Below are 14,354 nucleotides of genomic sequence, written 5' to 3' on the forward strand. Positions count from 1 at the left end.
ATATTCCCGACTCGATGCACAGATACAGCAGCAGTGACAAATGAGTGGTGGACTATAAGTCTAACGATTATGAAATTGAGATTTAATGCTCTGAGTCGTGGAGGCCATGGAATAATTATCTGAATTAATCAGGCAGTAGGTGTAGCCATCAGTTTCACTTTCAGTTTACTGCAGCCAACAAGCCGAGGGGAGAGAAACGCCTCCATGAGTTTAACTAGTTTTTTTTTGTTTTGGTTTTTTTTACCATTTGGTCATTGCTCTTGATTTTGTCAAGTTTTCTAAAACAAATGGCCACTACTACTCTGAACTTTACAACTTGGTGGAGCGAGCTATTTTGTCCCCTTGCTGCATCACATGACAATCGACAAATATTTTCCCTAAACTAATTGATAGACGACTCTTTTCTGAAAAAAACAAACCCACCTTCAGTGAGAGTATATAAATTAACTCTGGCTGTTTTTTTTACCTTCTCTCTTAATAATAATAATAATAATAATAATAATACATTTTATTTGTAGGTGCCTTCCTTGACACTCATGTTCTCCTTACATAATTTAACATAAAAACAAACTGAAAAATTGAAATATATCGTAAAAAAAAACATTTTTTACTTGCATCATTCGTAATGCAAAAAAAAAAAAAAAAAGATGACAGAAAAGTGATTTAAAACAAATGCAGCATATTAGCTGTTAGCATGTGTTCCTGATAATGTTCTGAAGGAGAACATTTTCATGTTACACTGGACTAAAACTAGATGTTCAACTGAATGTCTGAAGCCTACAAAATCACGAATGCTGACAATACCAGGTTTTCCCCGATGTACCAATAAAAAAAATCGGCTTGATGGAAAGCCTACCCACAAACAGCTGGCTGCTGAGCCGGAGGCGGAGGTGTCCATCAGCTGGAGCCTGCAGGAGGCGAAGGGGCAGCTGGTCGACCTGCAGGGAGGCCTCCTTCACGTTCCGCTCTGCCCTCACATAGTGCCACTGTCTGTCATTCAGAGGGAGGTGGGACTTTACGGACAGGACTGCCGGACCGTTGCCCACATCAAAGGAGAAAGTCACCACTGTCGGAGCTGGGAGACACAGAGTCAGATCAGGCTGAATGTGATATGAGGTTTTTATATGTTCTCCTCCGTCCTGCCTTTCTGATGCAACGTGATACAACGCTGCTGAAAACTTGATGACCCGCATACATTTACGAAGGGGCTCAGCTGACAGCTTGTCAATATTTTACAATGTGTGTCTGGTGCTGCAGCAACACATAATGACTCCAAATATCCACACAACATCCCTCTCAGGTTTGAGAACAAAACAGATGGTAATAATAGGAAAGGAATCTACAGTCACTGTCTATGCTTTTGAGCTGAACACATCTGCTGTCTTCTAACTTGTGTTTGTACATTTCTACTGTTGAGCTCAAACCTTTTGTGTAAACATATAAATTTGTTTTGTTTTTTTGTTGCAATAAATCTGAAAGAGTTTTTTTTTGTTTGTTTGTTTGTTTTTTTCATTTTATTTCCACTTTACCCATCAGACGAATTCATTAAGCTTTTATATGTGCATGACAGCAAGCTACTGCTGTTGACTGTGCCACTGGGATTACATCATGCTGTGCAAACCTGACAGGCTGCGTCTCTGGGAAATTGAACTGTCAACTCCAGTGCTCCCCAGGAAGAGCAAAGTATACCGCTGATGGCTTTTGTGGCCATTGTTTTCGTGTGGACACTCTGGCATGCAGGCTGATGTCCCATGATGTACTGCATCGCTCTCGTTGTGGGCGTAAGCATTCACTCACAGCTCAGCTCCACCCTGATGAAGTCCTTCAGGCCCTGGTTCTCCAGAAACACTCCGGAGGGAGAGCTGGTCTTGAAGTAAAAGGAGATGTCTGAGGCCAGCTCCGCCTGCAGGGTGGGGAAGTACAGGTAGGACGACTCCTGGTAGAAAGACGCTGCGTTCCATATGGACTCTGGAAGAAGAAAAGAGGAGAAGAACAACGAGATGAAACGAGAGTTCCAATCAATCAGTCAATCAATCAATCAATCAATCAGCGATTGTCAACTTCCTATCACTTATTAGCTTGTCTGCATGTTAAACCACATTTCTGGTGGGTTTCATTTTATGTCAGTGACCTTTAAAACATGGACGGTGAGTAAAAGTTTGAAATTACCGAAGGTTTTCTACAGCGTATTTGTCAAACGATAATAAGTGAGTAGCTATAAGCAAACCATATACTGTACATTAACAGCTGCACAGGTACTCACCCTGCTGTGCAATTAACCAGAACTACTAACTGCCTGGCAGATAAATGATGTTAATACTTCCACAGCGGGATGCAGGCAGCACCACACTGACCCTGGTTCCAGCAAACATCCTCCTTATCCTTCAGGTGAAATAAATAAATAAATAAATAAGTAAATAAATGTTTGTCTGCTTATTTTGCTGTTTATGCAGGCAGCTGAAATTTCAGACTAATTCCAAGGAGATTTTTGGAGCAGCGGTCTGTTAGTCCGTTGAGACGTAAAACATATTTAACTGTGGGCAGCGATGCAGATGCTTCAGCAGGGTCCAGTTCAGGGCAGGTCTGTGCTGTAGTAGTTACTAGGTAGCTCTGTATTGAAGATTTGTGGAGTGTACATTAAAGTGCCAGGAAACCGTCACTCTGAGATAAGCTCTAATAAATCTGCAGCCAGGATTATGTTAGAAGCGTGCTGACGGCTACAGAGATTTCATAATTTAAGTGCAATTTACTCACAGACGTTAGTCCTAGTAGAGGTGTGTGTGTGTGTATTACATAAAATTGGACATTACAAAAAAATGTAACAAGTAGTCATCCAAAAATATTTTCAAATGATACTTAATGGAAAATATATTTTAAAAAAAAACTGTTTGTGAAACTTTTTTTGATTTTTGTTGCAAACACAAGAGTGTTTTTCCAAACCTTGATTTAAAAATTCCAGCAGCATCTTCTGAGCGCTGCAGCAGGAGGCAGCTGCTTCTCTCGTCGCCTCCTATGTAAACGCTTTGCATCGTTGGCGTCCTGGATGGCTGAGAATCCACACCAGCGTTTTATTAAAACTGTGTCAGGATAACGTTTACCTCTGTTTTCCATCAGCTCACTTTTTTTTTGTGAGTGTTTTAGAAATGAGGAGACCAGCTGTCGAAGGTTTAAAAGTAAAATGTTTTCAGGATTTAAGCGGCCGAACAGTTTGTGGGATATTATTTTTTTCCATAATGCTCCAGATGTTTTTCCCTGAGTGACAGATGTGGAAAGCAGGCAGGCCAGTTTTTAAGACCCAGCCATGCTGTTGTAATCCGTGGAAAATGCGGTTTGTGTTTTGGATGTAAACAAGACACCTCATACTTTCTCGGGTTTGCCGCATATGCTACTCATATATACTACATAGTTGCAGTGTAACTTCCTGCTCAGTGAATTGTGTTCACTGAAAACTAACCAGCGTTATGTTCTTGATCCAGGAGATTTTTAATCTTTGGTTTTAAAGTGTGTGCTACGCCCTCCATGGCCTGCATGACCCATGAGAGGACATGATTAGACAACAGTACACTTAGAAAACCTCCTTTAGTGTCAAGATAGACATTATATATATGGATGTATGCATCAGAAGGCATTCAGACGGTATACCCCTCTGTCTGTTGCTGGATTTGCACAAGGGCAGAAGGACTCTTAACTCTTTATCCACTGACAAACACAAAAGCACGAGTCTGAGAGACGTGGCCTGAACATTGTTTGTCTCAGATCTGCCTCCATCTGCAACCAAATCTGGCACGGCAGCTGCAGCGCCGAGGTGATCACCTACTGTCTCCATAACAACGCAGAGAGCCGACATGGTAGACAGCCTGCGATCCGGTCCTGTTGGTGTCTCCGATCACAATCTGACTCACTGGAAGGTGGTCTTTGTAGGAGAGGATGCCCGTGTCATTAGTCCTGAGGCAGAAAGAAGAAATGTTAGCTCAACAATGTCTTCAGAGACTGTCGTCTGTTTCCAACAGTCTATAGTTAAAGAAATGCATCTTTCCTAATGTAAAACGAGCGCCAGTGAAAATCTGAACACTCGGGATCAGGGGAGCTTTGGAGAGGATTACGCTGCTGTAAACAACAGCTCCGACCGCCCAGCGCCTTAAATCAACCTTTCGCTCCAATCAGCGCAGACATAATGATTCACTTCCATTCCTTTGTGACATAATGAATGTAATTCATAAATGTAATGCATTACATCTGACTTGTGCTGTAATTAATTATTTTAAAGGAAACGCTGTCAAATGAAAGTGTTAATGAATTTTCCCGTATCAAAAGACTAAACGAGCTGCTGCGAGTGATGAGAGGAGACGACCCAAATGCGGCACGACATGGGTACCTTTCCAGGGAGAAAATGCAAATGTCCAGGGGATGCGGGGGAAACATGGCTCCTTCTGCTGTGATGTTTGCTGAGCAAGTCAGCACTTAAATGCCTAATTAGCCAAATGGTGAAAGTTTCACTGAGTTTCAGCAGTTCATGACCGCGCCACAGACAGAAAGAGAGAGAGAGAGATTTATCTTTTCGCTCTTTCATTTTTCCGTTTCATATTTGCTAATTTGCTCTTTGGAACTGCTACCAAGCTCAGTCTGTGGGACGTTACAAAATGCTTCATCCGGATGTCCATGTTGGTTATTAGAACAGCATCGCATGTCCAAAAGAGTCAACATGGAGGTTGTTGTTAAGGTTGGAGTTATTGTTTTGGGAGTCTGTACTGTGAGTCAGTACAGTTCAGTTCACTTAAGATGTAAAAGATGATGTCATTCTAACACACTTTACATGACAAACAGATCAATCACGATGAATCGGCTATAGAAATATGTCATTATGTAAATCTGAGAAAAGTATGATAAAAATATTCTGCCCTACCTACTTAAAAAGTGAAGGCAACTATTTGTATAACTTATTCATGTTTATCTAGCAAGACTGTTCTTTGTTTAAGGCACTTATTTCATTACATGAAAAAGAGAATTCAAGTAAAGTGAATTTAATTTTGTCAAGCAGATGAACCAAAACTGAACTTTGTACGAATTATTAGACTTTTTCTTAATGTAGTAGATGAAATTTCCAATATACACTGTAAAATCTTATTTATTCAACAACTGCTGCCTTTTTTTTTCTTCCAAGTAGAAACTACTCGAATAAAAAGAAAATACTTTATCGAGACAGTTCCTGACTCCTGCTTTTGGTTTGTTTCTCTGCTCAAACTTTGACAGAAAACATGGGAAGCAGTGATAGTTTGTTCACTTTTCAGTAGAACAAACACAATCATATGCAAGGCTGCACCATCAGGCAGAGCAGACTGGTCACAAAAATGAGCACACAACTCTCTCATGGCGCAGTTTCACGTGTGCGGCTGTCGAGGCTTAAACTCGCCAGAAAGTGCTCTACTGCTCTGAAAGTAGCCTGATTCAGGTTGACCTCTGACGGTAGAGGTCAGAGGTCAACTAGTCATCAGAGGGCTGGTTGGTTTGACCTTTAACCTTTCATTAATGTCTTCAAAGCCAAAGCAGCACAAACAAAAACAAAAAAAACATTGCTGCACAAACAGAGTCGAGTTTATTGACACCAATTTTGTCTGATCTGAAGAAGGTGGGGCTGCCACCTTCACTCAGGTAAAGTTAATGTATGTCTATTTAATCGTTTGTGCTTGTTTTCTGTATTTATCGTTATTGACTTTGAAGTACCGTTTTGTCCTTGTTGTACTGCAGCTTTGCCCCCTCTTCTGAGACACATTTCTCCCATGGGAGACAAATAAATGATCTTGTCTAATCATGAACTTTCTTGGACTGTCCAGCTAGACCGGGGTGGGTAATCCTGGTCCTCGAGGGCCGGTGTCCTGCAACTCTTAGATGTCACCGCGGTCCAAAACACTTGAATCCAACAGCTGAATCACCTCCTCAGCGCAGTCAGGTTCTCCAGAGTCCTACTAACGACCTCATTATTTGACTGACCTTGCCTCCATGCCCGTTCTGTGAAATGCAGGTATGTTTTACCAAATCTCCTGTAGCAGATGGTTAGCATGACACTGAGTTTTATATTAACAGTTTTATACAATGATGTGGTTAATTTGTGTTTCTGCATTGTTCTGGAATGCAAGGTTATATAAACTAAAACATAAAAATGGCATCCAGTAAATAAAATGTCAGCATTTTATTTTATTTTTCAGAACATTTTAATTAGTTACTTTATTTTCTCTAAAAAGGAGACTCACTGGTTGTCCTTTTATTGTAAAACAAAATCCACTATACGATCACTGTAATTTTAAATTATTTTATTGTGGTTATTGTATTATGGGTAATCCTCAGAGCCATGAGGATCACTGACGAGGAGCTTGTTTTATGCCAGAGACTGACCTTGCCTCCATGCCCGTTCTGTGAAATGCAGATGGAGAATTAAAGAAACAGCTGATGCCAACTTGAGCAGCTCCTTGTCGTTCATTACCACACCGATAGAAGCCACCAAAACCACATAGGCCACAAGGGCTCCCACCCTCTCTCTGTCCTGTCATGAATGACCCGCGGGAGCGGGAAGCTTTTTTGCCAAGAAGAAGTTTTCCCATCCCGGAAAATAAACTCTCCAACAACTACCTCACAACACTTCAGCTTGGAAGTTAGAGTGGGCATTACTCAGTGTTAAACTTTAGCTTGTGTACACTTTTGACGAGGATCATCTTGGTGTGATCAGGTTTCATTCTTGATATTTGGTTATAAACAGCATTATTTTATTAGAAATGACTCCCCACAACAACTAACCATGAGTAAAGGAAAAGGTTTTGCATCAGTATGATGAAAAAAACAAAAAAACAAACAACATTTATATATTTCTGCCAGCTATGTGATTATTAGCATATCTGTAAATATGTTCCAATCGTACACACAGGCAGTTACAATATAATACAGTCAAGCAGAGCTGATGATAATAAAGCAATATGTAAGGGAGGATGTGTGTAATGCGGCTCAGCTGTTTGCATCCATTCATTAACAGCAGACTTTTCCTGAGCCAGCATGGACATCCTTAAAATGCTGCAACACCAGACTGCTTTTCACTGTAGCAGCTGCTCAGATTTCTTCTGTCTGTGACTCTGTTTTTTATCTTGTCTATTCTGCTATGGTTGGCATAGCTTTTAGATCAGCCAAATAGCTATCGTGATGCTTTATTTGAAATGTGGTCCAGGATGATGTCAACAACCTGGGATACCACTCAGCACGGCAAAAGATGACATTCTTTGCTGTTTTTTTTCAGGGATTTATTCTGAACTCTTTGAAAATGTCATGGTGTGAAGAAAAACTGGCAGGTCTAAAGAAACAACCAAACAAACTCATTTCCAAACAAAACTCTGATAATTTACTGGTCAGCTTAAAACAAAACAAACAAAAAAAAAGCAATTAAAAAACAAAACGGTAAGTAAACAAGAAGAAAACTCAGACCAAAGATGCTGTTTTACAGAGGCTGTTGTCAAATTGCTATGCTAAATATAATGAACCATGACATAAATTATGAGTTTATTATCACGTTTAGAATGAGAGTCATGTATTAATAATTATGGAATAAATAAATTCATTAAGAATCTGATAAATAGGTAATGAGCCACATCAGTGGAAGATGCTGTTCACAAAGCCTCCTTTTCTCTGCTCCAATTTATTTACATAAATCCCAGTTACCAGAAACGTATGAACATAACAGTGCTGCAGCCAGAAGCCACTGGGAGACTCGCTTCTGTTCCTTCATAAAGAATAGTCTAGTGTTTACTGTGTTAAACACGACAAAGAGGCACTGCAGCTTTTTCCCTGTCACTTAGTGAATTCTTCCGGGTTTGATCATGGTGGCCGTTTACACGCAGCCATGCTGTTTTATTCAGACAGGATAACATGCAAGAGAAACAAGTCTGGAGCCACGGATTGTAAACAAGGCAGTTCACCACACGTTTCCTTTCCGAGAGGGCGAGGCCTGCTTTTGTGAAATATTAGTTTTTGTTTCAAAGCGTGTCTGACATGAGAGAATGAAATAATAGATTTAATAGGAAATCAAAGTAAAAAATAGAAAAGACTTGATTCTGTAAATATTAAATGTAGTGTGCATACCACGCGTCTGCATCAGCGTCGCAGTTGCAGAAGTAATTCATGTCCATGCAGTTCTCCTCCAGGCTGCAGGAGCACTGCTGCACTCCAGGCAGGAAGCCCCCCCAGTAACTCCTTTTGTCTCCTTGGCGATCCAGCCACCAGGACAGCGGGCTCCCGTCTGCAGCACAAACGCAGCCAAAGGAACGTTTGAGGTTGTCACAAAAAAAAAAAAATCACACATTTCCAAGAAAATAGCACGGTTAATTGAAATGTTCAACAATGGTTTAGTTCTGAAAACCAGTAATACTTTCTTTTGCTGCAATCAATGCTATGATTATCATACGGATAGATAAAAAAAAAAGAAGGGAGAATTCTCATTTTAATTTCAGGATTTTGACTGTTTTTCTTATAATTCTGAAATTTTTTTTTTATATAATTCAGAATTCTGACTTTATAGCAGATGGGCACCAGGGAGGAACCAGATTCGTTATCCAAGATTCTGGAGGAATAATAACAAAATAAAAAAATTAAAAAAAAGTTGCATATTTGGTGACGTAGGTCACAACATTTATCTGCTTTTAACAGCAACTGAGAAACATCAATGATCTTAAAACCTCTTATTTGGCTTTTAAAATGATGCAACTGTCTTTGGTTTTGAACCTCGATGCATCGTTGCTAACACATCTGCAAAAAGAGGCTGCTACATGTTGTTTCAATTAAACAGTTTAATGTCGGTTAAACAATCGACATTGTTTAACTGAAATACACACCGTACCTATGAAAAATCTTTTTCGACCTGCGAGTTATAAAACCATTTGAACACCAGAAAAAAAAAAAAGTTCACAGGTCACACATAAACTCTCTCTGATACACATACACACCTACACACCCACTAAAAGGTGCACTCTAAACTAAAAGGTGCACTCTAAACTAAAAGGTGCACTCTCAAACGTGTATTTGGGGACTTATTTACATTAATCTCAGCTCTTTTGCTTTAGTAACGACTACTTTACTTTCATGTGTTCAAATTAACTTAAAAGTCAATTAAATCTTTAACATAAAGGAACTCTTTGACTTTTCTTGAAACAATTAAGTTCAAGGCTGCATTCGTATCCTATGTCTGACATCATGACGAAAGCTTCACCAGGGACAGATCCTGTATCAACCAGGATGATGTGGTGGTGCAGAGGTGGAGCACAACAAATATAAGCGGACCTTAGGCCTGGACGTGGCCGTCACCGGTTCAGTTTATGGAATCATGTCTTCCCTCTCCTTCATTACCCACTTTCCTTTCTAACTTCTCTCAAATAAAGGCTGTCTGAGTTAAAGAAAAAAAAAAAAACTTTTGAAAGAGAGATCCTTTACTAGTTTACTTCTTTACCAGAAGTAAACTAAATGATTTGAGTAAGACTGACTTAAATTTGTCATTTTAAACACACTTAATGAACTCAGCAAAAAAAAAAAAAATATATATATATATATATTGAGTTGGATAAACTTAATAAATTGAGTCTGTTAAGGATAATAAATTGAATTGGACACACATAACTTGACTTGGATAAGCTTAATGAATTGAGTTGGATAGACATAACGCGAGTTTTTAAAACTTAATTAAGTTGGAAAAACTCAATTGAATTCAGCTAAGTTGGTTCAGCTGTTAAATATGCTAACGTTTTGTATCAGGGCATGATTTAAAAAATTCTTTGTTCTTTAAATTAAATTTCAGCAACAACTTTCCATCCATCATGGAGCATCGCGCTGTTCCATGATGGATCACCACAGTTTACCCGCTCTAAAAAGTGTAGACTTTCGAGAATTAAGTGCGAATAATATAAAAAATAAGCTCATAACATGAATTACAAAAACAAATACACTTTTGAGAGGGAACTCTAAAAAAAATCGCACTCTCAAAAGTGTACACATATCGACACACACCTGCACACACATCAAAGAAAGCGTCTATATGTGCAAGTAGAACTTGTTCTGGACCTGCACTTGCACTGCATGAAACATTCTCACACATAATAAATAAAAACTATTTCTGTATACAGGACAGAACGGTACCCTGAATCAAAGTACCCCTCATTGGTTCGACGAGTCGAGGTTTCACTGTCTAACAGGTCCTGCTGTACGTCGTCCGTTCGCACATAACGTCCGACATAAGATGTTAAAGATTTTATGTCGGAGCAATAAAACGCCTGTATAGGTGTTGAACATCTGTTTAACATCTATGTTGAACGTAAAATGTTTAACATCTTATGTTGTTCTTGTGATGCTGTTAAACATGAGAACAAAGTTGTTCACAAAATCAAACACATTTTGTGCTGTGAGAAGTATTTTTATGATTCAATTCCTAAAAAAAAACACAGAAGAATGAACTGCTGACAAAAAAAGTTACAAATTCTTGACTTTTACCCTTTTAGTATAATTAATTCAGAAGTGATTACTTCACATTTATACATTTACAGCAATAAACCCGAATACTGTTGTGACAGTTGCTTTGTGGTCAAAAGAAAAGAAAAATGCAATACTGCTGATCGTCTTTTTATTATGTAACAAAATATACATATTAAAAAAATGAATAAAATTCAGTTGAATTGATAAATATCAGATTGTTTCATTATGCAAAACGGATTTTGAATTTCAAATTCAAGTAAGCTGCTTTATTTTGGGGCTTTTGAGGCGGGTCATCTTTGACAAGGGGAGTAAACGGATTGTTAAAACTTTCCATTTTAATAAAGCCGGTAGTTCCACTGGTTCTGGTTATCTTGGTGATATTCCAGTGGTTAAGCTGTCATAGGCTTATGCTGCTGGGGGACAAACTTATGCTCATTCTACTACTTTCTCCTGCTACTCTTAAATTATGCATCATCTGCAGTTATTGCTCACATCAACTTTGCTCTCACTGTTTCTCTCCACAGAGAACCCATTTGGCCTGGTGTTTTACTTAGATGTGACGCTCTCCCATAGTGCGCATAGTCAGAGCTGTTGCCACCAACAACTTCCTGCTTTCTTCAGTTTGACGACACACTTGAACCAGCTGGTGTCTCTCCTAGACACGGCTATTGACGGAGTTATTCCTGCGACTTACTATATGTACTCTTTGTCATTCTACAAATGTGCTTACGTTTTTCTCTCTTAGATTAAACTACTACTGCTATTAATGCTTTTTGCCCCCCATTGACATCAAAAGTACCTTGTGGTCAGTGAATCTGTGTTTCCTGTGTGTGTGTTCTGTCTTCCCACACCCTGGATCGGGTCTGTTCTTGTGGAAGTTTCTTCCTGTTAGTGGAAGTTCTCCTCTCCACTGTCGCCGTATGCTTGGCCAGCATTGATTGTGAATATGTCTGTATGATTGGATTAAACTGTTTTTTTTCTAAAGTGCCTGGAGATAATATTGGCTTGGAATTGGTACTAAATAAATAAACTCAGCTGAAGTGGATTTATATCAAAACTCTTTGTGGTCTGTTTTGTAAATGTCATTAATGTGAAACAAAAAAAACAAAAAAAGAAAAGAAACGTTCCACTAGCAGGTAGAACATGTGAAGTCTGATAGATCGTATGGATGTGTTTTTCTAAATTCTAAAAATTCTAGAACAATTAATAAAACTGGAACAATCTTTATTTTTGATATATTTTTATGAGTTTTAAAAATTCCTTCAGACCTGCCTTTTACCGTAACTGTTAAAAACTCAAGCCATTTCTACGTAGAGATGTTACTTTTTAAATCCAACCCAACACAAAGCACATGTAAGTTGTGACTCAAATTTAGTTTACCATAAGAAACGTATAAGATTTCCTAAATCTAATCCCATAGTTTTATGAGTGTCTCCGTCAGTGATCTGGTACGTCCTGGACACGTCACATTTCATTTAGGGACAAAAAGATCTTAAACACAAATTTCTCTTTTACCTATACAACAGTGTAAACACACACAGCATGAATCCACATAAAAATACAAACATTTCTCAGCAGATATGAGAAACTGAACTACCTTTCCATGATTTTACCTATTAACCAAATGACTCCCAGCCAATTGACAGTGAAGCTTCACCTGTGCTATTAAATCATAACTTATCATGCTTACTTGTGGGTTAGGGGGTCCAGCTTCAATCATCCATCACACAATGTGACCCTGCATTGCAAAGAGGCCAGCCAGCAGAGAGAGGCCCATTAAGCTGCATGTCACAATACATAACCAGGTGTCACCCGCTGCAGTGCCCACCTCCTGCAGATATTACAGCTCCATTAAGCAAAGCTTTGTGTAGGGAAGCACACGTCATGTTAGAGTCAGAGGCTCCAAGTCATTTTCTGTCTCTCTTTGGGTTGCTTTTTAAGGTCTATATTAGAAGCAACGTAGAGACTCAAATCTAGAGCCACCACAGCAACTCTGATTAACCAGCAGCATTTGCATAACAAAGCCCCCAACCCCTGCCTTTGCAAACACATGTTCTTCTGTTTGCTTCCAAACAAAATTCAAACCCCGAACGGATCTGCAAACAAGAAAAGGCAACAATCAATAGTTCCTGTAGGGCAGGTCGACCTCTTGCTCAAATTGGCTCATATTGACACAGCTTATTCTCATCAAGAAGGCAAATGCGTCTTCCTGTTTCACTGATGCACGATGCCTCACAGGCAGCACCAACATTCAGCACAACCGCAGCACCAAAAAGGTGAGAATACACAGCACAAGAGAGGCTCTTATTCTGGAAACATTGCAATAGTCTTCATTTCACCTGGACCAGAATCTTAGCTTCCTGAAAATGGCAACACACTCAGAACCTGGGCATGTTCAGAGATCTGCAGAAGGAATAGTTAGTTTCAGAAATGTGAACTACAGGCACTGCTGGATGGTGAGACTAACGTCACCCTCCTGCTGCGTGACCCCGTTTTCTGCAGAGATGCTGTAGCTACCAGCAGCTTTCTGAACACGCTTCCTTCATTCACCCCAGACAACAGACAACGCACCAACAAAACAAACTATTACAAATCAGTCAATTCAATTAGTGAAAAAAAAAAAAACCCTCCATTTTCTTTAAGATTCTTTAAGTGTTTAGGTCAAGACATACTTTACAATATTCAATTTCACCAAATTTTAAAAAATGAGCTCACTTAACCAAATTAATTAAATTGGAACTAATTATTAAGATGGTGTACTAAAATTATTTTTTTTCAACCTTTAAGAGAGATTAAAACTCTGGATATATCTGCTTCCAAGAGAAACCGTAGACTGACTTCACTTTGTTTAATTTCACAAATTAAGCAAACACCCTGGCTGTTTATTGACTGTAAACTCACGAGATCTCTTAAATAAAACCCGTGTGAGAACATGAAGCAGGTTAGAACGAATCACCATCTGAAGCGGTAAGCAAAAAAGCAAAGAAAAGAAGACGAAAGAATAGAAAAAGTAAAAGATAAAGGTACGGCTCCATGCCGCTTGGTATTTTAAGGTTTATCAAAAAGATCTGAAGAGCTGCTAAATAAGAACGTAGGTTGACAGTGACCTCGAACGGTCCAGTTCACTGATTAATTTATTATTGTTATGTGCTATATTTAAAAAAATAATACTAATTAATATGTTTTTAAATTAATTATTACAATCAATTAATACATTTTTAGAGTGTACCAGTTGCCAAGCTATGCAGCTAGCTGTGATCAGGGAACGCATCACCACGAGGAAACTATTCCTGGAAATGTGTGAAAACAACAAGCAGCACAGGAAGAGGACACCAAGACAAGAAGCAATTATCCCCTGTTGGCAGTGGGCTTTCTTTCATGTTGTCCTGTTGAAAGCCAGTTACTTCTAAGCAAACACAGCTTATTGTAGCTCCTGCATAAGGACAAAGAGCAATGAGCTTAAAATGACTGATTTCAATGTAAACGACTTCACTGAAGGCTTAAGAGAAGACTGGAATCGGGAAAGACATGTTCCACAGCTAAACTCCACAGCCAGAGGTGAACTTCAGATGTTCTTGGCACGAACGCCTACATCCGCAATCCCACAGGGTTTTTTTTTTGTTTTTTGAACAGCTGCTGTTGTTGTCATTTCCCTTTGAATTTGCACGAAAGGTGCCATTTTGTCAAGAAATTATTAGAACATGTTTCAGATTCTGCCTCTCATCAAAAGGGTGACGACTGCTTCTATCCAGACACTCCGAAAAGTCAGGAACAAAGGCTCACTTGACTTTATCCACAGCAGATATTCCACCGCCAAAGAGAAGCATTCAAAATTCAGGCTATGTCTGAAAGCGTTCATG

General features: G+C 39.1%; 1 protein-coding gene across 1 annotated transcript in view; it reads right to left on the bottom strand.

Annotated features, from left to right (window-relative positions):
- Positions 1-14,354, bottom strand: part of cntnap5a (contactin associated protein family member 5a) — a 149,791-nt gene that overhangs the window by 36,680 nt on the left and 98,757 nt on the right. The window contains exons 14-17 of the mRNA XM_014985252.2: positions 8,119-8,275; positions 3,818-3,945; positions 1,798-1,968; positions 857-1,075 (exon numbers count right to left, since the gene is read on the bottom strand). Of these exons, the coding sequence (XP_014840738.2) occupies positions 857-1,075; positions 1,798-1,968; positions 3,818-3,945; positions 8,119-8,275 (675 nt within the window). The remainder of the gene's footprint in view (positions 1-856; positions 1,076-1,797; positions 1,969-3,817; positions 3,946-8,118; positions 8,276-14,354) is intronic.

The sequence above is a fragment of the Poecilia mexicana genome, unplaced genomic scaffold, assembly GCF_051168715.1.
Source record: "Poecilia mexicana isolate PSO_F unplaced genomic scaffold, ASM5116871v1 scaffold_2, whole genome shotgun sequence".
Lineage (NCBI taxonomy): Eukaryota > Metazoa > Chordata > Actinopteri > Cyprinodontiformes > Poeciliidae > Poecilia > Poecilia mexicana.